The sequence below is a fragment of the Balaenoptera ricei genome, chromosome 3 (assembly GCF_028023285.1).
Source record: "Balaenoptera ricei isolate mBalRic1 chromosome 3, mBalRic1.hap2, whole genome shotgun sequence".
Lineage (NCBI taxonomy): Eukaryota > Metazoa > Chordata > Mammalia > Artiodactyla > Balaenopteridae > Balaenoptera > Balaenoptera ricei.
In genome coordinates, this window is record NC_082641.1 from 113538865 (window position 1) to 113561239 (window position 22375).

At 50.7% G+C, this 22375-nt stretch overlaps 1 protein-coding gene across 4 annotated transcripts in view; it reads right to left on the reverse strand.

The window, feature by feature from the left end:
- Nucleotides 1–2368: 2368 nt before the first annotated feature.
- The window catches only part of LOC132362513 (core histone macro-H2A.1), an 81009-nt gene continuing 61002 nt past the window's right edge, over nucleotides 2369–22375 (reverse strand). For 2 of the 4 annotated variants that reach the window (XM_059917127.1, XM_059917126.1), the window contains exons 6-9: nucleotides 21878–21977; nucleotides 15101–15190; nucleotides 12349–12523; nucleotides 2369–3146 (exon numbers count right to left, since the gene is read on the reverse strand). In XM_059917127.1, coding sequence (XP_059773110.1) covers nucleotides 2981–3146; nucleotides 12349–12523; nucleotides 15101–15190; nucleotides 21878–21977 — 531 coding nt within the window. In that variant the 3' untranslated portion in view covers nucleotides 2369–2980. Of the gene's footprint in view, nucleotides 3147–12348; nucleotides 12524–15100; nucleotides 15191–20016; nucleotides 20108–21877; nucleotides 21978–22375 lie in introns of all 4 variants that reach the window. The other 2 variants (XM_059917128.1, XM_059917129.1) reach the window with 1 other exon arrangement.

Consider the following 22375-nt stretch of genomic DNA (forward strand, 5'->3'; position numbering starts at 1 on the left):
AGCCCACATCTCAGGGGCACAGCGCACTCTGGATTATTGAAAGTTTAGAAACATTTAGCTGATTACGGTAAATAATTCACGCAAATCCTGACAAATGCAATCTATTCTTTTGTGCAAGCTCAAGGAAGAGCAGAAACCTGCTGCCCTTTCCTCTCTTGACTTCCCAATCCTTTTAGCGACATCTAGTGGACGATCTCCACTAAACACAGGATTGGCTTCTAAGGTGTTCCTTCTCCAGAGTGAAGGAAATGAACGCCATTTACCTAGAAGCCATTTAAACCTCCGTTCCATCTGTGTTTTGGTTTCTGCGTTGGAAATGGCACCAAGGCCAAATGGACTCTCTTTGCTGCTGATTAGAGTGTGCCGTCCGGGGCCCTATCACGGTGGTCGGCATTTCTGTGTTTGAATCTGGTTGTCACATTAGCAGTGTGATCACAAGTTACTCAATCTCTGGCAGCCTCGGTGTTCTCAGCTGTAAAATGGCTCTAACAAAAGGACCTTGCCCTCCAGGGTTATCACAAGGACAGAATGAATGGTACCCACAAGAGACTCAACACAGTGCCAGGCAGACAATAAATAATCAGTATCACGAACTCACAGTAACCACAGCGTACTTCTCATCACCCTACACGCTGCAGATTCCACCTGCAGAAACAACGCTCTTGGGTGAATAGCTACTCGGTATGGTTTGTCCAGGCAGACAGTTTGCAGATATTATTTATGGAGTGATATCATTCTTAAGATGCATCTTCTCTTTCTTCTCATTGTTTTTGTTTTTATTTTCATATTGGAGTATAGTTGGCTTACAATGTTGTGTTAGTTTCAGGTGTACAGCAAAGTGATTCAGTTATACATATACACGTATCTATTCTTTTTCAGATTCTTTTCCCATTTAGGTTATTAGAGAATATTGAGTATAGTTCCCTGTGCTATACAGTAGGTCCTTTTTAATTATCTATTTTATATATAGTAGTGTGTATATGTTAATCCCAAGATGCATCTTCTTGAAAAGACAATGATAAACTTTCTCTCTTTTTGCCAAAATCTAATCAATAAGTAGGGATATGTCATCTATACCCAGTAAAGATCTTGGGAAAAAAATGTGAAGATTTTTTACACTGAAAAGATTGGTTGTGTGATGGCTTAGGAATTCTATTTTGATTTCATTAAGCACAGTTTGGAAAGGAAAAACGATCCTTTACATTCATCCGTGATGTGCAGTGTGCTGTGTATTTCCTCCTGGGTAAAGTCTGCTTTAGAATCAGGCACGTTTCTTTTTAAAGCGACAAGAGCAGTCTTCTGTGCATTTTAGGCAAATTTAGATTAAGGTGAAAGTACCTTCTAAAGCAAATAATGTCTGCGTTTTTCTAGCAAGTTTAATTTTTATTTATTTTTGGCTGCGTTGGGTCTTTGTTGACACGCGGGGTTTCTCTAGTTGCAGCAAGCGGCTACTCTTCGTTGCGGTGCGTGCGCTTCTCATTGTGGTGGCTTCTCTTGTTGCGGAGCATGGGCTCTAGGTAAGTGGGCTTCAACAGTTGCAGCACGCGGGCTCAGTAGTTGCGGGGTGCAGGCTTCAGTAGCTGTGGCACGCGGGCTCAGTAGTTGTGGTTCACGGGCCCTAGAGCGCAGGCTCAGTAGTTGTGGCGCACGGGCTTAGTTGCTCCGCAACATGTGGGATCTTCCTGGACCAGGGCTCGAACCCGTGTCCCCTGCATTGGCAGGCGGATTCTTAACCACTGCGCCACCAGGGAAGTCCTTGCTAACAAGTTTAGGTAACCAGAATTAAGCTACTCTGGTGCAGCTGGGATCATCCCTAAACACCCACGGCTGCAAAAAGGCATGTAAAGGTGACAGCATGTCTTGGGGGCCTTGGTGGTGGCACCTTGCCTTTGGAAAGCTCCTGGCAACAGGGGCCTCATCCTGCAGGAACAATAGGCCCGACACAGCCCCAGCAGAGGGCTCAAGGCTTCTGTAGCTCCATCTGGCAAGTGGCCCAGGGGCTCTGGGTCCAGCCATGAGCCAGAGAGATCGTTGGGAGGGGGCAGACAGCAGGAGAGAGCTGGCCTAGAGATCTGGGCTGGAGTACCAGCCGCCCAGTTGCCACCCACATGGCTTTTGGTGCATCTGCTTCCTCATCCATGAAACGGGGATCACACCCTTGCCCAAGTGCTCCTTTCAGAAGGATGAAAGGAGAGACTTTATATGAACTCCCTTTATCAGGGCCTGAAGATGCTCTCCCCACCCCGGGAGTGTGATGGCCACTGTGGTGCTTCCTGGGGGTGGGCTGCCCCACCCAAGGTGCCCCATCCTGTGACGATAGAAACCGACTTAGGACTCAAGGGCACAATAACTTGGAACACACCAGTCGCAACAGTTTAACATTTTACTAAATCAATTCACACGAATTCCAAATTGCAAATATAATTAAGGACAACAGATTCTGTTCTGCCTTTTAAATCTTTCATTTTCAAATCCATCATTAAGACAAAAAGTAAACAAAAATTAAGTCTGCTGCAAATTCATGATTTTTCTTCTTGAGGGGAAAAAAAGGAACATTATAGTAAAAAGAATGCCACTGGGTGTACAATAAAGCACCACGACACACGGTTACAAAATGGGCTTCCTGGACTCTGCCCCACGTAGAAGACACTGCTCTCCCCGCTGCTCTGCGTCAAGCAGGATTTCATTAAAATAAAACTATAAAATCTCCTAGGTTACACTAAAGTCAGACACGGTCTGGAACACAGTGCTTAACAACAGTAATGTCAACTATCAGTGCTAACGTAAAAACATTTTAGAAGGTCAAAAACAATTAAACTGGAAACCAAAACCTTATTTTCCCTAGATGAGCAAAACTGAAAAAAATGAAAGGGTTCCCGCCTCCCACTAGGAGTGGAGGGAATCGTTTTTTTTTTTTTCTTTTCTTTCTTTCGAATTGGAGGCGGGGGCACGGTGCAGGCTGGTTCTGCAGTTCCTCAGCCTAGTTGGCGTCCAGCTTGGCCATTTCCTGCACGTAGATGCCTATACTCTCGCTGTCAAAAAGCACAAAATACACCGTTTTGATGGAAGAGGACATTGTTGACACGAAGTAACTGGAGATGGCCTTCAGGATCAGCTGAGCTGCCGTCTGCTTCGGAAAACCGTTCCTGCAAGAGAGAGAACGACGGCTCAGCAACTAGGGGGCCGTGGCGGCCACAGGCCCCCGTCCCCGGCCACCTCCTCCCCCCGGGAGCCCCTCGAGGCCCTCTGTGCTGCAGTGGCCTCGTGTTGGGTCAGGGTCCACAAGTGGTACTCGACCTCTGGCTGCTTGTACACAGGCGTGAGAGAGCCCAGTGCCACCAGACAGGGGAAGAACGAGGAGACAGAGAACTATGACCCGCGAGAGAACGTGCTGTGCTCTGAGAGGCAGCATGCCAGCAAGGCGACAGAATCTGTGGTTCGTGGCGTGTGGGCTGAGTGTAGTCTCCCGCAGGCAGTGTGAGCGCCCACGGTTCTTTTCCCAACATCACCAGGACTAGCACGGGGCTTAAGACACAGCCCAGGCTCCCAAAGGCCCCCCGGGGGTCTCAGCCTCAGGGACGGCTGGAGGCTGGAGCTTCTCCAGGAAGCACCAGCCTCCCTCCATGCAAGTAGAGGGTTACATCCTTCACACTGGCCTTCAGATTTCATGGGCAGCAGGAATCCACCTCCCGGCACACACCAACTTGGACACCCCATAGGCCCAGGCCTCGGGGAGCTGTGAGCAGCAAACGACCCTGGGACAAGTAGGCTCTTCATCTCAAGGGACAGCATCCCAGTCTCCAAGCCAAACTGGTGTGAATTCCCATACAATTCCATTTAAAGTAAACGTCACGTGGCAATTCTGGAGGCAGGGGCTCAGAACTCGGGCAAGAATCTGAAAGCGGGACTAGAAGGACGGGCGCTCCTTGCTCCATGTGTGCTGGGGCTGTTCCTGGTCAGCACTGCAGGTGCAGGAGGACCCAGGTGGCCCAGGAGGACCATGGCAGGAATGTGTCAACTTGCCTAGTCTGGGGGAAATAACATGGACTTTGGAGCCAGTGGCCCTGGATTCAAATCCCTACTGACCCCGGTTTACAGTCCAGGATACTGAGGGTGCGAGTGAGGGGCTGGTCTCCATGGGGATTTCTTTGTTCCTAAGCAGATCTAGTCTTCAGTCTGCCCTGAGCCTGCGGGTCCAGTGGAGTCCGAAGTGCTGGGTCAACCTGCCAGTTTCGGCTGGGGCTTTCCTTCGGATGGGGTACTTGCTGCCAGGTGAGAGGTTTTCAAATGTGTCAGGTGCGGGATTTCTCCTAGGCTCACTCGCTAAGTGCCATGAGTTGTGGACCACCTCAGCGGCTTCTTTTGGAGGGTCACACTTACTCTATTGTCAGCACTCAGGGCTTTTCAGAGCCTTTCAGAGCCAAGGAGAAAACCATTCTTGCGACTTGTTTTTGATCAAACAGGGCTTCACCCAGCTTGACAATGGACCCCCTAGCAACTCGTGGATGCTTTAGAAGTGAAGTTCCTTTTTAGAGGACAAGAGAGTCACCCCAGGCCGTTCCTAGCCTGTGCAGAGGAGCCTGCGGCAGTAGGTAGGGTGTGACCTGGAGTTGGGGCTCCCTCATGTGCAGGCGCCTCCCCCACCCCCAGGCACAAGGCACTCCTGCCTGGCAGCGAGCACACACGAGCCTGTGAACCAGACCAGGGTCAGAGTCTGAGAGAGCTGCAGGGGCGTTCCGGCCAGGACAGGGCTGCCGGACAGGCGGCTTCCTCCTGAGGAGACCCTGGGGCTCCGTCCACCAGCAGAGTTGGGGTGACCAAAAGGCGGGCTGGGATGGAGGGTGGTGGCGAGAGGGGCTGTGCTGGAAGTGGGGAGGGTGGGGACCCCGCAGGGCAGGTGACACCCCTCGCACCCATCCCCACTTGGGGCCTGCAGGCTCGGTCTGGGAAGAAGCTGTCCTCACAACACCTGGCTCGGCCGCCTTGACTATTTTCACAGGAGTCGAGGAGCACAAAGGCTACACTGTCCGGAACAAGACACGCGCTGGAAAGCGCTGGATGGAGTGAACCCGACCTTCTGCTTTGAGGGCCCCTCTCCAGTGTGTTGTGGGGCGCTCAGCTCGCACCCTTATAGGGGCCGCCCTTCCTCCAGGCAACCCTACTCCTGAGGCAGGGGCCAGGCCAGCCATGGCGGAGCGCAGGCACAGGGTCACCCGAATGAGGGCCCATTTTAAACATCTCACAAAGAGCAAGTGTTTATTCTCCTGCTGTAAATACAGGAGCTGCCCTAAGGACTCGTTTCGTTCCTGGTGAGGAAAGCCTGAGGAGGCGGCAGCCCCTGGGCAGACAGGCGGGAGTGGGCAGGGCTGGGAGGCTACGGCAGGACAGCGGGGCCCGGCCCGCCACTGGAAGCAGCTGCGCTCAGGCCAGGGACTCCGAGGGCCGCTGACCCGGGCAGAGCTCGGCCTGCGGGCACGACCTGGCTAGGCGGGGGCTGAGAGAACTGCGAGGAGTTGCCTCTGCACTGGAAGCCCGAGACCACGCTCCACCAGCCCCAAGCTCCCCCACTAAGGGTGCCCTCCTGCACGTCTCTGCCTTGCACCTGCACAGGTGAGCTGGGCCGAGGTGAGGGCCTGTGGAACTTGCCTGAAGAACAAGCTGTCTGTCGTGTGGCCTGATGGTCACAGCCCATCTCCTCTGGCGTTTGCCCAGCCTGAGCTGAGCCTGGCCAGGGCTTCGTGAGCTGCCCTTATGCCACCCTGCGGCCGCTCTGCCCGAGCCAGGGGGGATGTGGTGCGGTGCAGAGACGCAGGGTGTGGCCACAGGGCCTCCCTGGAGCACCCGCAGCAGGCCGGTCACTCCGCCTGTGCCCAGCGCTTTCTGACACAGACCTTCTCCCACAGCTTTCTATTCCTCTGCCTTGGGCCCTTGAAAAGGGATGTGTGACTCTGACCGAAGGGACATTAGTTCCTGTTCCTCTACATCAACAGTTCTCAACATTAGCCTCTGTCAGGATTACGGAGGGCCGGCCAAAACGCAGGCTGCCAGGCTCCGCCCAGGAAATCAGATGAGGTGAGCCTGGGGACCATGCTTTGAGAACCACTGTTCTACACGCACTCAGGGTGGGCCCAAAGGTTAAGAACCTGCACTGGGAAGAAAGGTCGGGGTCAAAGGTCACAGACCTGCAGCCCACGCCTGCATGCCCTACTGTTAAGGGAGCCTGGGCTGGTCTGGCCTTGTCCTTCAAGGTTGCTGTTGGGTGAACTGTGAATATGATTTGTTTCCAGGAAAACCTCTTGTTGACAAACCCATCCCTCTGTCTGAGGCAGTCACAGCCTAAAGAAGAGACCCAGCCATGGGACTGTGGCCACTCTGGACCACGCAAGCCACCAGGAAGGAATGGAGGAGGTGACGGCTTTCTTGACGTTTCCAGGTGGGTCCCAAAAATGTTTTCTAGTAGGCACAGTTAGAAGTATTTGTAACAAAATGGAATGTAGAAGTGGATGCTTTCACAAGCGTGCTTTACATGCAGAGGCCCTGCACCCTCAAAACAGGGGCAGCTGTGGCACACGCAGTGGCCTGGAGCCACACGGGATTTGAGTCTGGGCCCTGTCTCTGTGCCTTATTTCCCCACCTGGTGAAATGGGGTAGCTAATCAAGTATTTATTACCTGGGGAGGCTGTGTGTATGGAACAAAATACTGTACAGACAGCCCTCAATCAACAGTGTCATCTCTAAAGTGGGTAGTCTCGAAGGGTCTTTCTAAAGGCCCACACAGTGGAAAATGGCCTCCCCAACCCCAGACCCCATGATAGCTGGGACTGGGTGACTGCTGCTATCTTTGCTGCTTCCCTGTGCTGACAAAGTCAGCATCAGGCCCCCAGAGGGCTGCTGCCCGGGTCTGTGATGTCCAGTTCTCTTGGAGGGCCGTGGGCCAGGACTGCTGGCATGCTGCGGTGTGGCAGGGGCTCCGCCGGGGTCCCCTGGTGCAGTACTGACCAGCTTGAGGAGAGTTGCTTGCCTATGCGTCTCACTCATCTTGTGGCTTCTTGGCTGGCTGGCTGGGTTCTTCTGTTGAATAACCACAGCCCTTCTGAACGGCCATACCTGCTTGGCCAGGTCTTTGTGCCTTCCTCCCCATCTCAGGCTTACTGCTTCTGTGACAGTCACTCTGTTCTACCGCTGTACTGTGTCTGCCTTCTGGATGAGACCAGATGGCACCTCCTCAAGGCGCATTAGAGCAAGGGTGGATAAGGGCTTCTGCACTCCAGTCAGATTTCCAGTTTCAATCTTAGCTGCCCTCGGGAGCAGGCGTTCACCTCTCCTGGCATTAGTTTCCTCCACTGGAAAATAGGTACTGCTCGGCGATGGCAATGACGACAGTGGTGGTGATGCAGATGCTGCTTCCCCTGGGAGATGGGTGCCCCTCCTAGTCCCATTCGGCTCCTGACCCTGCCAGCTGTGCTCATGCCAAATGTCTTAAGTTTCTCTGCGGCCAAGCGCTTCCCACCCCACATGGAGTTTATCTTAGACTTCGACCTTTTTTATTGCCTTGACCAGACTAAGAAGGTGTCTGAGCTTCCCCCTGAAGTCGCTCCAGCTGTGTCTGCAACAGCCTTTCCCAAGTGTCTTAGACCTCAGTTTCCCTGGCTGTTGCAAGGGGACCCCATGGGCTACCTCCGCCTGGTGCCCTCCTGGGTCACCTGCTCAGTGATGGCCGGGGGCTGTACACATTGGTTGCTTGTCCACTGTCCCATCTGATGGCAGAGACGTGGGTTCGCAGGGCCACAACACAGAAGAGGATTTACTCCCTCCAGCTGTGCTGAGCCCCTCCTCGTGTAGGGCATCGCCAAGCGTCCCTGCTCCTGGCGAGCTCAGCCTCCAGGGGCAGGGCAGGGCAGACGCAAAGGACTCCAGGCCAGGGGCTGTGCTGAGCAGGGACCCAGAGATTGCTGTGAGGAGAGGTTGTGTCCTGGGGGCTGGAAAGCCCAGATGGGTTTTCTGGAAGAGAAAGACTAGGAGCCTGACCCTGAAGGCTAAACAGGAATTAAAGTAGATTCTAGATGGACTCTGCTTTTTTTTTGCTGGACCAGGCCACCTGTCTAATTGTCTTGGCTGTTTGGGAGATGGATAGGGCAGGGCGTCTTGGCAGCTTGGGTGACGTGGGCAAAATGTCTGTCACCCCATGTGAACCCTCCTCTGCTGGGATTAGGTTTCCCTCACACTGTGCTCCTGGGCCTTCCTGTGATCTGTCTGGCTTTGAGTAACTGCCCAGCCAGAGACTACTCCATCCAGAGGTAAAGGGCAGGCTATCGAGGTCCTGAGCTGAGAGCAGTGGGTTACAAGAGGGTGAAGCTAAAATTCAGAAGGGGATGGTGATGGGCCCAATGCCTCCAAAGCTAGAGAGAGGCCAGGGCAGCACACCCCAACAGAGGCCTCTTACCTTCTCTCACTCCAGGGCTCACATGTTTTGGGTTAATAAGTAATTCTCCCCAATTCAGTTTGTCTCTGTCCTTTATATTTGTCTTCTGAGGCCCACACCGAGGGGGTAGGGAGGCCGATGGCTCTGCCTGGGCAGGTCAGGGAATTCCAAGAGGTGTTTCCAAGGTTCTCTAGAATCCACTCACACAGAGAGTGCAGAGGCAGTGGGGTGATCCTCTGGCAGGATGCTCGGAGGTGGGTCTGTTGACCAAAGGGGACAGGAGGCAGGGGTTCCACGTGCCTAATACCGAGAGCACTGAGGCCAAAGACCTCCGAGCAAATTCTGGCTCTACCAAGTACACGCTGTGTGACCTCTGGTGAGTGACTTGACCCCTCTAAGCTTCTGTTTCTTTGCCTTTGAGTGGAATTAATAGTGCTGCCCACTTTGCGGGGTTGTTGTGAGATACTGCAGATAAAGGGTTTAGCACAGTGCCTGGGACTCAATGAATACCCACAAGTGGTAGCTTCAAGAAAACGAACTGGCTTTCCTTTTAGGCTCGTAAATCTAAGGAGAGTTTAATCAAAGCCCCAAACTAGCTATTCCCTGAGTACTGCCCCTCTGGAGAGGGGTCGTCCCCTAATGTCAAACAAACAGAGCAGAGGGAGTGGGGTATCCATCAATATTGTGACCAGAATGCCCAAGGACAGGAGGTCCAGATGCCAGAGGTGGTTTCCCAAGGCCAGGGTTACACCCTGGGTCTCATTTGCCTCCAGTGGGCTTTAAGATTGGCCCCCAATCTTGCGGGCCGATGGGCTGGAGGAAGGGCGTGTAGGGCTGTGGTCATCCTCCACATGCCCAAGATGCTGGGCCTCAGCTGAGAGAAAGTGATCCCACAGCTCTTTACCAACATGTTTTGCATTTATATTGTTTTAATTCCAACATGACTTTTATGCCAGAGACACTGGATGCCACAAACAAGCTGTTTTATTTCCCCTCCTAAACCCCACTGTGATTTACTGGCCGGCTCTGGTGTAATCCCATTCTTTGCTCATGAAAGAGAGGGCAGCTGTTTACATGGCTCTGTGGGGCAAGGTCTGCCCGACAGATGTGGGGCTGGGTGGCTATGCACATGCGCTTGACTTTGGCATTCCGCCCTCTTAAAAGCTTTCAACTGATTATTTTTTAAAACTTTTTACTCCGTGAAAAATGTAAATAAGTTTGTAATAACAGATGCTCTTTTATGGGCATGACTTTTACGCTTCAATTAAAAATTTCCCACTAGTCATATGAAAGAGCATGAAATTATTACCTCCAATAAAGGCTCCTATTGCTTCTCTCCTCAGAAGCACCTTTCATCAGAGTAGATCAAAGTGCATCCGAAACACTAATTAACTGAGCCTCAGAACCGTCTGTGAGGAAGGGCAGTCCCTTAGCCTCACTAGCTGATAAGGCAGGCCAGGGACAGAGAGGGTGATTCATTTACCAAAGGTCACACAGCAGCTCAGTGCTGAAGAATAGAACTTCCATGGGAGGTGGGGGGCTGGGAAGGTGGGAGAAGCAGGAAGTTAGCTAATTATGCTCAGATCCAAAAGCACTTTGTAAAAAAAAAAAAAAAAGGTCTTGAATTGACTCTGGGACTGAGTCGGGCACCTATACACCTCTCCACAGTTCCTGGGAAAGTTCAACCTGCTGGGTGCTTGCTGACCAGCTTATGAAGGATGCTCGTCTTCGCCAGGTGCTCTTAGAGCCGACTGAAAAAGGCTGTTAGATGCTCTAGCTCTGTCAGCTTTGCTTTCAACAGGCATTTAAATGGTATTGACTTTTAAAATGACGCTCAACAGATGCTTTTGGCAGAAGCGAACAGAATGAAGATGTATGGTGACGGGAAACATAGATGATGGTAGTCCAGAACAACAATCGTGTCAGCTCTGGATGTCCCTGCAGAGCTCGGCACAGGGCGGAGTGAGCGTGGGAACGCGAAGCTGGGGGCCGTGTGCGTGTTCACCTGTCCTCTGCTCAGGGTCCCTCCCCACCCCCACACACCAGCTTCTTTGTGCTAGTAAGCCCCAGAAGAGAGCCCACTGTCAGTGCAGAGGACTGAGGGGCTCTCACGCAAAGGAGCACCTGGTCTGGGAAGCCTCGGCTGCCCAGAGCTGCAGGGCCAGGGCCAGGAGGGGAAGAGAGGGGAGGCGCGGCGCCCACAGCTCACCTCCAGGAGGGACTGCACAGGAATGCTCCTTCTGTCCCAGGTGGAGGCAGGCAGTGACAGAGGCTCCAGAGGAAGATCTTTTCCCATAGCAGGTCCTCTGGTGGGTCCACCAGTCACGTGTGACTGCCGTGGCCCACAGGAAGCCCTGGGAGCCCTGGGGCACAGTGCCTGTCTGCCTGTAAGCAAGGCCTTCTGGGTACAGCGACTAAGCGCTGCTTGAGCAGATGTGACAGGAATTCTGCCCCGGACTAGCTCTGTCACTGGCACTTGGGGTGTGGGACCCTCAGTGATGGCACTGTTCAGGGAAGCAAAATTACAAGGCCTGCCCAAGATAAAAACAGCAAAATCCACTCTCTGTCCTCCTCATGGGTTTGGCAGAGAAGTGCTTTGAGAAGAGCAGCTTTCTATACACACACGGAATAGTGCTGAGGACGGTGACTCAGGCTCGCCCGGGAGGACGGTGCAGCCTGCGGTGTCACGGGACGTCAGTGTGCTGGGACCTGTGCTGCCACTGCACAGCCCGCCTTCCTCGGGTACCGGGAGGGACTGATGGCAGAGACCCTGGAAGGCTCCCGATCTGCATGGGAAGCCCCAGGGATGACACAGAGTCCGGGGCTGCGGGAGCTCTGAAGGCCAGTTTCCCTTTGCTTCCGTGCCCCATCCAGATGGCGAGCCTTCCAGAGGCCTGCTGCTCAGACCCTTGGTAGGGAGGACCGTGGAGATGTGACAGGCAGTGAGACACAGCCTCAGAGGCAGCCCTCGTATCTTCATCGTGGCAGAGAGTTCTCAAAGCATGCTCCCTTCGGAGAGCTCCTTTAATTTCCGAGCAGTCCTGAGATGCTGCATGGCGGGGACGATCACATCTATTTTACAGAGTAGGGGGCTGGACTCAGAGTGGGGGTTAATTTGCATGCCATCACGCAGCTGGTTAGCCAGGCCCGGGCCCGAGCCCAGGGCTGCTCTGACAGGCAGGACCTGATGGGCTGTGTGCTGGCATCTGGGGGTGCACCACCCGGGAGCGGGTGTGGTTGGGGGTTGTGGCTGATTCCTGCCTGCCTCATCCGTGGGTCAAGGACTACACCCTTCCAGTGCTGGCCCTCTGGGTTGTGTGTCTGTCTTAGGGGCAGTTGTGCTGCTCCCCACAACCTCCGTGAGTCTCCCTGGGGGGATTTCAGGGCTCGGAGGTGGGGGAGGCCCAGCCCGATTTCACTCTCACGTATCTGCCCACTCAGATCCACCTCATCAGCAGGGCAGTGAGACACAGGGAGAGCAAGCAGGTTTTGGGGAGGTGGAGGATGCTTGGGAATACAAAGATAAGGGGCAGAGAGAGGGCTGTGCCCAGAGCATGCTGGGGTTCAGGGACAGAACTGTAACGCAGCTATATGGGCTGGGTCTGGGAGGGGCTCTCCCGGTCAGTATCCCTGCATTCATGCCTCCCCACCCACCTAAGGTCTTAGTATCCTTCAAGGGTCACCTTCTGTGATGACATCTGCTGTCACGGCTCAAGTCTGAGTCTCTCCTCAGGCTTCCTGTCTCCCTACCTCTCTTCAACTGTCCCTCACAATTAACTTAATGTCTATGTTCTTCCCGATTTCGAGCTTCCGGTCTCCTCAACAAAGGCAAGTGCTTGAAAGTAGCCTTAGCTGACCATGCGCACAGTCAGAGCTCCCTGCAAGCATGGGCCCCATACGCAGGGGGACAGGCCGTGGGCCCTTACCTGCCGCTGCCGATGGATGGAAAGGCGATGGACTTCAGCTTCTTGTCATCTGCCAGGGCCAAGCAGTTCTTCACTGTCTTTTCCAGAAGCTCCTCACACTTGTCTGCACCCCAGACGGGACTGTTACAGTGGATCACAAACTTGGCGGGCAGGCCATGGCCTGCGCTGACAGCGGCTGGAGGGGACGAGACAGAAGCAGTGAGCTGGGTCCCCCTGCAAAGCACGCGTGCTAAGTGCCGAGCCCAGGCTGGCTCTCCAGCTCCAGTATGTCTTCCCGGGCCCGCCGACCACCTGGTTCAGGAGGGCTACAGCTGCCTGCTGCCTTGTGATTCCCACGGAAGCTCGAGCTGGAAACCGCTTGCCCTCGGTGGCGGGGCAGGGGGGACGCCAAGCCAACCTCCACCCCTGGAAAGTTGGTGTTAGGACGCATGGCCACCAGGAACTTTAGCCAAGGTCACAGTAAACCCTCTCCCTACCCTCCCAGAAGGCCGAGCCTTAACCATCTAAATAACTTGACCAAATGTGTCAGAATGTTTGTAGCCTCCAATTAATTGCCTTTTGAGGGTCTCCAACCGCCCTTTCCTCAAGTGGATTCATGTGCATTTAATTATGATGTATCGATATCTATAAATCTCTCAGACACAGTTCGGAATAAACCTACTGGGAAAGTAACCCAAATAGCATGTCTGCTGCCCTGTTCTTCTCCCTGACTAACCGATCCTGTTAGTTCTGACAGACAGAATTAATTGGACAGTGTTTTTAGGATGGAACTGTTTTCCTCTCCTAGAAGAGGAGCCTTTTCCCAACTACAGATCTCCATAGCAGACCTGCCTTTCCAGATTTGTTCTCATTCTCTGCCTCTTGTCAGATCTGAAGACACTGGTCTGGGGTCTGCTCCTACCAGGAAATATAACAGGCCAGCCCATGTCTCCCAGAGCATGTTCCAGGATTCCTGTCCCAAAAGTTGCAATGCAAAGAAGGTGGTTCTGGAACCAATGGGTCTGGTGAGTGCTGCCTGGTAGACTTCTATACAGGAGCACACTAACGTCTCCACCCACTGCTCCAGTAAGACACCCAAACTTTTTTCACCAAGTGTTTTCTAAACCCACTTTGTGAAGAACACCATCAGCGCTATCCAAGGAGTCTGGGTTGTTAATGGGTACGGTATGTCGCTAGCAGAACCTGGAGAAGAGTGATTTATGGGAAGTGTCTCATGCTGCAGTAGCAACTGCTCTGATCCCAGAGTCACAAGTCTGATTTTGAGTCCTGGCTCTGCTGACTGGTTCAAGAACTGTGGGCTTGAGATTGGGGGACTTAATTAATTCACCTGCATGTCTACATGAGAAGTAACTGCTAAACTATGCATTCAAAAGAAATGTGTTAGCAGTGATTATCTTTGGACAGTGGAACAGGGATATGTTTTATTATTTCCTTTATACTTATTTAAAAAATATTTTAAAACATTTTCTAAAACAGATCTTAAAATCAAGAACGAAATGCGTTCTTGTTTTTGAAACAGGCAAACATATCTTTAGCTGTGCTAAGTCTAACGGGTTTGTGCCAGCTGTGGCTCCGGTGTCACCAGCTAAGTTTGGTGTGTGGCAGCATCAGGGCCACCTCTCATCACACCTCCTGAGGGTCACCAAATGGGCTTTAACTGGAGTACCAACAGGAAGGACCTTGGGCTGGCACAGAGAGGTGCCAGTAAGGGGCTGAGGAAAGGCCAGGAGCCCCTGGCTGGGTAGTTTATGCTGTGTGTGTCCTCCCTGTTCAGTGTGGGCGGTTCCAGGGGGGAACTGCCTGGAAGAGCTCGGTAATTGTGCCCCCACCAACTCTCTGCAACGCCATGCCCTTTGCAGGCAAAACAGAACTGGCAGAGCAGAGGTCAAAGGCAATGCCACCCTCTTATCCCCGCCAGGACCCGTGACTAGCCCAGGATGGGAGGTCGTGCGTAGTCACTGGGGAAAGAGAGGTAAGGCCTGGGGTACCCTCAGAGAAGGCTGTGTGGCTGTCACATAGTAACTGTTGATGCCCATATTAAGATTCATTTGAAAAACAAACAGGATTTGAAAGACAGAATTGGGAACCATCTAGTAAGCAGAGAAAACTGGAGCCCAAAGGGGAGGAAGGGAGTGGCCTGTCCTCACATAGCTGGTGGGGAGAGCCAGCCTCACCCACTGTTCAGACTCCCAGGTGCTCGGGAAAGCCTGTGTCCACCTAAAATCCCCAAATCCAGGCTGGCATCAGTGAGAAGTGCCCTGCCTCTAGTTCTTAGCAGTAAATTCTCCTCACATCACATTTCAAGTCATCTTCTTACCCCTCTTATCAGGAAAGGTGTAATTGGCAAATGAGAGATGTATATTTACATTTCTCCCATGAAAAACACAGATGGTTGAATGAAAATGATTCATTTGCATCTCATCAGCAATTTTGCAGATGGCTCAGTATCCCTATCTATACTTCTCAGCTCTTAGATTTGCCGAATTTGGCTTCTGTAACTGCTTAAAATTTGAGGGCTAGACATCAAACACTTAGAAGCTATTTTAAGTAATGAAGAAAAAACTTGGAAAGGCAATTTCCACAACCCTTAAGTTCCCCTGACAATTTGTATGTGATAAAAGTCTAAAAGGCTTTCTTCTGCCTCCGTCTCGGAGATAGCCATGCACCTCTGAATTCTAAGTCGTCCCGTAAAACGGTTACCCTAAGGCAGCATGCACCACGCCCAGATCAGCACAGTGCCTCCCCACCTCACCTCCAGCTACTTCCAAGGGCCCGTTCTTTTTCCGGAGTTCCAGAACAGCTTCCACAAACTCCTTGCCACCCTTCTTCTCCAGCGTGTTTCCTAGACAAGGACAGGGAGAGGTCAGATTGCCATCCTTGCGTCTCAGGGCACACACAGACACTTAGCATGTCAGGTGATTACATACTAAAAATGATCTGACTGGCTAAATTTCCAGACAGCTGCAAGACAGGAACAAAGCCCTGGCTGAGTCAAAAAAGTGAAGTTTCGAAGAGATTCACCATCGGCCACGGTTACCACTCTGCATGGCTGGTCACCGAGCTCTCTTTGCTGCCTCTTATCTGGGGGTGGCTCGGGGTGATCCTGGACATGCCAGAGATGCGAGGGAGATGGGAGACGCCTGTTCTCTGCAAGCACGCCTGTCCTGCATGCTTTCCATCAGCGTGAGAAACCAGATGGTGCCGGCTTCCAAGGCTGATGCCTCCCCCTGGATTTTCTTCTCTGTCTCTGGGGAGAAGCCCCAAATAAGGAGGTTTTAGAAGAAGCATACCATGCTTCCATCAGCAGCTAGCTCTCCTCTTGGCAGCAGGCCCAGAAGAAAGCATTCAGACTTGGCCACCTTTGGGCCAGTTTTATTACCATGCTTAGTTCCTATTTTGCAGCTTTGGTGTCATATGTGAATACAAAAAAAAAAAAAAAAAATGGCCTCAGACAGTATTTCCTTAATCACACAAATGATTCAGAATCGTTTTAGGTAAAGGAGAGCAACATCAGAAACAGAGCTTAAAGATGAACCTGTTGCTTAAAGGAGGATGACTAACTGTTCAGGACCAGATTAAAAAAAGAAAAAAAAAAATCAAATGGAGGCAGGGAGCAATTCTTCTTGAATTAGGGTACTTGGTAAGTAATCAATTCTTGCTATGAAAGCCAAGCTCCCAAATAAGATGACCAACACCTATAAGGTCTGCGGGTTAAATGTCTCACGTGGGGCAGCAAGCAGCAGTCAAAATCGTCCTTTCAAGTTTGGCCAGAATGGGGTCTTACGTCTTCCATAAGCTCTGCTTCCTCAGTTGTGCACATTTTAAAGTACATTCCTCACAAGAGGATAAAATACTCCCCTTAAGATTCACCATTTGTCTTGGAAAATTCAAGGTGCCCTTGGCACATTCTGGTATGGGTCAGTGAGGGTGCACTGGGATGCACCAGCCCAGATTCTCTTTGGATTCACCCCGGAATGACCAGGTCTGATTATCTTAGAGAAACCTGCCTCATTTGCATGTTGTTCTGGTGGGGTGAACTAACCCCAGGAAGTGCCTAGAAGGAAAAGCAGACAGCCTGGGCACCGTCACAGATAAGACGGCACAGGGCTAATGGCAGGCACTGCCTATAAGCCACCCCACTCTAGGAAGTCTGGGGGCCTGAATGAACGTGAGCAGCAGGCCATCACCCACAAGAGCTCTCAGCTAAGAGAAGGCCTGACTTTCAGACAGAGATTAACTTGGGATCCCTAAGGTGGGATCCAGCGTCCCTCCTCATTAGCCCGACTGCCCACAAGCCTTCACCTGTCTTGGAAAGCAGTGAAGTAGGCTTTAAATGGCAGAGGTGTCCAGAGGGAAAACACATCCGCTTCAGAGGTTTTTACCGGCAGTGGTGGCAGCCTCTGCGTGTTTCTGACAAAGTTCAGCATCAGAGACAGTGGCCAAATGGGCTTAAGGGAGCAGGCTTGGGCCTCGCGGCTCAACTCCACCCACCAGGAAGTGGAGAGTTTGAGGGTACAACCCAGGTGAATGAGGCCCAATTACAGGTTCACCCGAAATATCCATGCAACCGAGAAAAATGAATCCGAAGTCTGAATCCGTTGGATCCCAAATGCTGCTGCCCAGCTGTACCTGGTCTGGCCTTCCCTCCTCACCCATCCTCCAGCTTGAAGGATGGATACAAACATGCTCCAGGCAGGACTATTTCAGGTCCACATTCTCTATCCTATCTACTCTTTAGGAGAAATGGGAAATTTGGAAGGTAAAGTAAAATCAGTGTTGTATTAATACTACCAACTCCCTTCTGAAATAGAAAAATATTAAGAAAATGGGCTGATTTATAATTAAAGGTGTTTTATCTTAGGAAGAGTGTTTACTTTAAAATTTTTACTTATAATTAAATCTTGCTTTAATTAGAAGTGAAATTTGCACGTTAAATTACACTTAATGCATTTCCCAAACTTAAAAATTGAACCCTAGATTGCAGGCAATCAACCCGGTCAGGACTTGACTCCTACACACACATATGTATGCACATGTTCATGTAGACACACGTGTACTTTTTAACAAGAAACAGGCCCATTTCAACTGTATTGTCAACACTCTGAATGTAAGACTCTTGCTTTTTAGGCTTAACTTCAGGGTTAATCATAAGGCAATTGGCTTATTTGCCCCCAAGCATAAACATGTGTTACTCCCATGAGAACAAGAGCATTATTTCATGCTTAGAAAGCAGGCATAAGTATCAGTGTTCAAACCAGCCTAAGCAAAAATTTAGGCTTGGACAAACGTCAGGCTCAGCCTGTGGTCTATTTCACTGTTAGAAAGAACTTTCGATGGGTAAAAGTTAATCACTGGGGCTAAGCATTCCTGCACTCGCATTCCTTCTTCCAGCAGTCTCGGGACTCAGGAATTCACACCAAGTATGAGAAGTGGAGTGATTACATCCTCGCTTCCTCTTTTCCCCTCTCACACATCAAAGTGGGAACTGGAACCAATTGAGACCATGTGTGAATCTGGTTGATCATTGTTTTGGTATTGCAAGAGATCTGGGTTCAGTACTAGTTTGGAATGGTTCGCTGAGAAAAAGCACTGAGGTGGGCTTTGGAAGACCTGGGTTCTGGACCTGGCACCGTCTTTCCTCCTTGGCCAGTCAGGTTGTCTGGACCTGCTGTGACAGTGTCCATGAGTGATGTACGACGTAAGCTTGGCCGAGCTCTTGGACCCGGGTTACTTACATGTCACCAAGGCTACTCATGCCTAACCTGTGCATATGAGTGGGTTAAGGGCAAGCATGTCAGAGAGAAAAGCACTAGCACTGTCATTATTCCAAGGAGACCGGTTCCATTCATGGTTTAGGAAGGACTGGGCTCTTCTGGGGGCGGGGGGGGGGGGGGGACAGTTGGCTCTGCATGTTACCCCATCTGGCCCCACCCAGCCTCAAAGCCTCCAGCTCCACCTCCTGGTGTGGCTAATCCTGGGGAAACACTTTCACAGCCGCAGCAGACTGGCCCTTTCTTCCTCTCCCTGAGCCTGGGCGAGATTCTTTTGCCCAGCAAGTTTCACAATTTCCATTTCACCCAAAGTTCTGGATGGCAGGACGAACCTAGGCCTTAGTCACTCCTGGCTGAAAGATAAGCCCTCAGCTGTTCGTTTATTTAGTTTCCTCCAAATAAGTACTTCCCTCCCATCAAGTTTTCACTTGGTTAAGAAAGGAAGTATCTTTCTCTTAAGCTGCCTGACTTAGGAGCTCTTAAACTCCTCCAAAATCTTGGGAAAGGGGAGTTTATTTTAATTGCCTACAGCCTGATTTCATTTGGGCCTGGCAGGCTTGGCGAATCCTGACTTTCCATCCAGTTTGTGTTTCTATCCTTGTCCAAAATCCAAAATGCCCAGGAGAGCAATTAGCCCAAATCAAAGTGGCTGGGGCAGACTGTGAACAGCGGGCTTTGTGAGTGACACTGAACAGAGCTGGACAGCTACAGATTGCTAAGCTGTTGCACTTCCAGTGTCTGGGACACTCACGCGAATCCCAACAGCGTCATCCTTCAAGATGACTTCACTTTTGCCCTTACTAGAAATGTATCCATTCTCTTTGGAAGTTGGTGTTTGAATCTATACTCAGAATGCTGCTCTCAGGACCAGCACACCTACTGTAAAAATCATATACGCACCTGAGAGCAAGACCTTTACGATAAGCACCTATCATGAACCAGGCATGAAGCAGGGTGCTTTGGTTACATGACTTAACATAATTCTCATCACCATTATTTTACGGATAGGGAAAACCAAGGCATTGAGGAGTTATGTGACTTGCCCAGGCCCCATAGCCAGTAAATGGTAAGGGTAGGATTCAGGATCCTTCTACCTAGCTCCAAACCTGTACTTTTTTGCCATCACACCTGGATGCCTCCTCATTATAAAAGCCCCTCAACACATTCTTAAAGCAGGGCACTATCTATGTTCGTGCAGCGGGTCTGCAGTCATAGTACTTGGCACGCCACACGCTCTCTCCGCCTCACCCCACCCTCAGCTACTCAGTGCCAGAAGCCAACTGACCATGTGTGTCAGCTGCCGAGGAGAGGAAGGAGCTTTCTGGGTCTAGGAGAGTGTTTCTCAAGAGTGATCTAGGAACAGCACATCAGAATGAGGTGGCTTTCGTACACATAAGGCCTGAGAACCCCTGAGTGTGGGAGAGTGTTCTAAAATTCCCCCCACGTGCATCTAAGGCTTGAAGGCCATCCTCAGGAATGAGCGTGCTTCTGACACAGACCCATGCATACGCATTCCTGTGTGTCTGGTCCACGGGGGGGGGCACAGAAGTGGTCCTGGATGCCACTCGGCCGATCTGTCTGCATCCCGCTTGCAGCTCAAATCACGTGTGAACCCAGTCTCCCACAAAGCTGTGCCTCAGGAAGCAGTGAAGAAATGTTGCTGAACCAGTTTCCAAACCAGAAGTGTGCCCATTTGTGAGCTGCATGATGCAACCTGGCTGACAGTTAGCTGTAGTTCTCGCATTCACAACCCGGGGACAGGAGACCTGGGGAAGGTCAGGACAGCTGGAAGTGTGAAATGAATGCAGCCCTGCATAGCTGTCAAAAGGATCAAGCTGTCTGCGGCGGCTGACTGACCATGCACACACACACTCGGCAGCACCCAGCTAGGCATTACCTACTTCACCACCGGTGTAGAAGTCAGTGTTTGTCGGGTGAACGACAGCATCACTGTCGATCGAGGCAATGTCAGCCTGTACAACTTGCAACTATAACAGGTAAACAGATGTATATCAACTGTGTTGGACCGAGACCCACGCACAGGCACATTTACTAAGGCCCCAATGGCAGGGCTGGCCTACCTGGTCGATTCCAACATATGAGCCAAAAGGGCAATCAGTCCACGAAGTGTGCGCACATGTGGATGGGGGTGAGGAGAGGAGGAGGAGGAGGAGGAGGAGGAATATCAAATGTGACATGTTTAAATTAAACATTTGAATGACAAGTCCAAAAAAAGAGAAACAGACACATGAGATCATTTCCAAAGGTTAAAAGAAATAACAAAACAACGAATGCCCCACTTCACTTCGCAAAAGCCTGTAAGACTGGCACCCCACTGAGAAGGCTACTAAAACATGGCATCTGTTTTTTAAAAAACGTGGACTATCAGGCGAACCAAAACAACAAGTTTCTCCATTTTATCAGCAGTAGTCACCTTTTAGGGTTTGATTTTTATTCCTGTGATGTTCATCATTTTGTCTACCTTCGAGGGACATCTCTTGAAAACTGAGAAAACAGTATAGGTGTGCGCAGAGGAATGCCTTTATTTTTCCCCCTCGATGTGTAAAAATATTTTTCCAGCCTACCTCTTATTCTAATCAATCTCATTTTTATGTATTTTACATATAAAATATACTATGGATAGATAGGATCCTAGCTTTTTCTAGCTTGTGAGTTTTTTGTTTTTGTTTTTGTTTTTTTAAAGAAAGTATCTGTTTAAGGTAGTTAGAAAACAAGTTCAAGCACGGCATTTTTGAGTCCCAGTTCTCATGTCTTCAGCCCACTACTGTACCCAGTTTGTGTGGGTCGGGCCTGGGCTCTTGCATGAGCATCTCTCCCGGTAAGGAAATCTGCCATCATACAAAGGTGGCCAAAGATGGGAACTAAAGATACACAAAACATACCTAAGTCAGCATCAGGCACAAGGCTGCCTTGATGGGCACCTGCTAGCCTGTTGCCCCTGCCAGGCTCACAGCTAAGGAGACAGGAGCCTTCACTGTGCCCTAAGCTGACAGTTCCTCTCTGTAAAGGTGAGGCCACAGAGTGGGACACCTGAGGGGTACCCCTCAGCTTGCCCTGAACCGTCCACCCTCCTGTGCAGGGAGATGCCATGGTTCTGGGGCAGTTTTCCACTGGAAGAACTCACTCAGAGATATTGCCCTTCTTTTTAATATCATACACGAGCCAAATAATTCATGAAGGTGGCACTCAGTCATATACTGTTTTCAGTTGTAGAAGAAGTCGAAGTGACAGTAGGTGGTAAATTTGGGGGAAATCAATTTGCTGGTAGATTAAAGACAACTTAATAGTATACTGATGCAGCTTAATTGTCTCCCTTCTCACGTGTTTTCATGCTTTGTCATTTCTAATTAAGGCTTAAATGGAGAAACTATCATTTTGTAGTTACCTGAGATTTTTCAGTTCTTAAAAAAACAAAAAAAAACAAAAAATACACAGTTTTAAAAAATCCCCCCCGAGTAACCAGCAGTCAGTGTGATCATTATGGAAGAGAATTTAGATGGCAATATATTTATAATCAAGGGGAAAGCAGCCAATTGGGCTTAATAAAACATAATCAGATCATTCCCATTTGGAATGGCTTGAAGTAAGTAGACATTCAATGTCTACCCTCAAACATTAATCTTGGTTTTGGGAATTTGGTTTGACCATCTGAAGTTTGAGAAGATGAAGAGCCTAAATTCTGGGTTCCATAACCTTTCAACTGACAGCTGATGGTGCCAAACCCCATCCCCAATTACCTAGGTCATCTTTAAGGTCAATGTCAGCATTGGTAGGATTGATTATGGCCTCCACCTCAAAGCCGGCTAAATTACTGATTTCACTGTGAATAAGGTTCAGCTGAAAAGAAAAGCATGAGGTGGGAAATAACAGGACAGCTGGGAAGTCACAGAGACGTGAGCCTTGGGATACAGATGAAGGGCAATGGGCACTCCAGGTGCACTGGGCACAAAGGGGAAGAGGGAGTCACTGGCTAAACTGAATCCATGTCAAACGAAAGACTCAAATGCCACTCGGGATGCTAAAAAGAAGCAAGCTAGGCTGAGGGTCCAGAACGTGTCTGTCTGGTGATGCCTGGGGCCAAAGGGAGGCATAAGCCACATCAGGCTGGTGGATCCACTTCCCTTGAAAAGAACTTGTGATCTGGGGGCCCAAGTACAGCAGCTATCAGGACCCAGAGTCAAGTACTCATTGCTGGGGTAGGGTGGGGTGGTATATGTGACTGTCCCCTTCTTTGA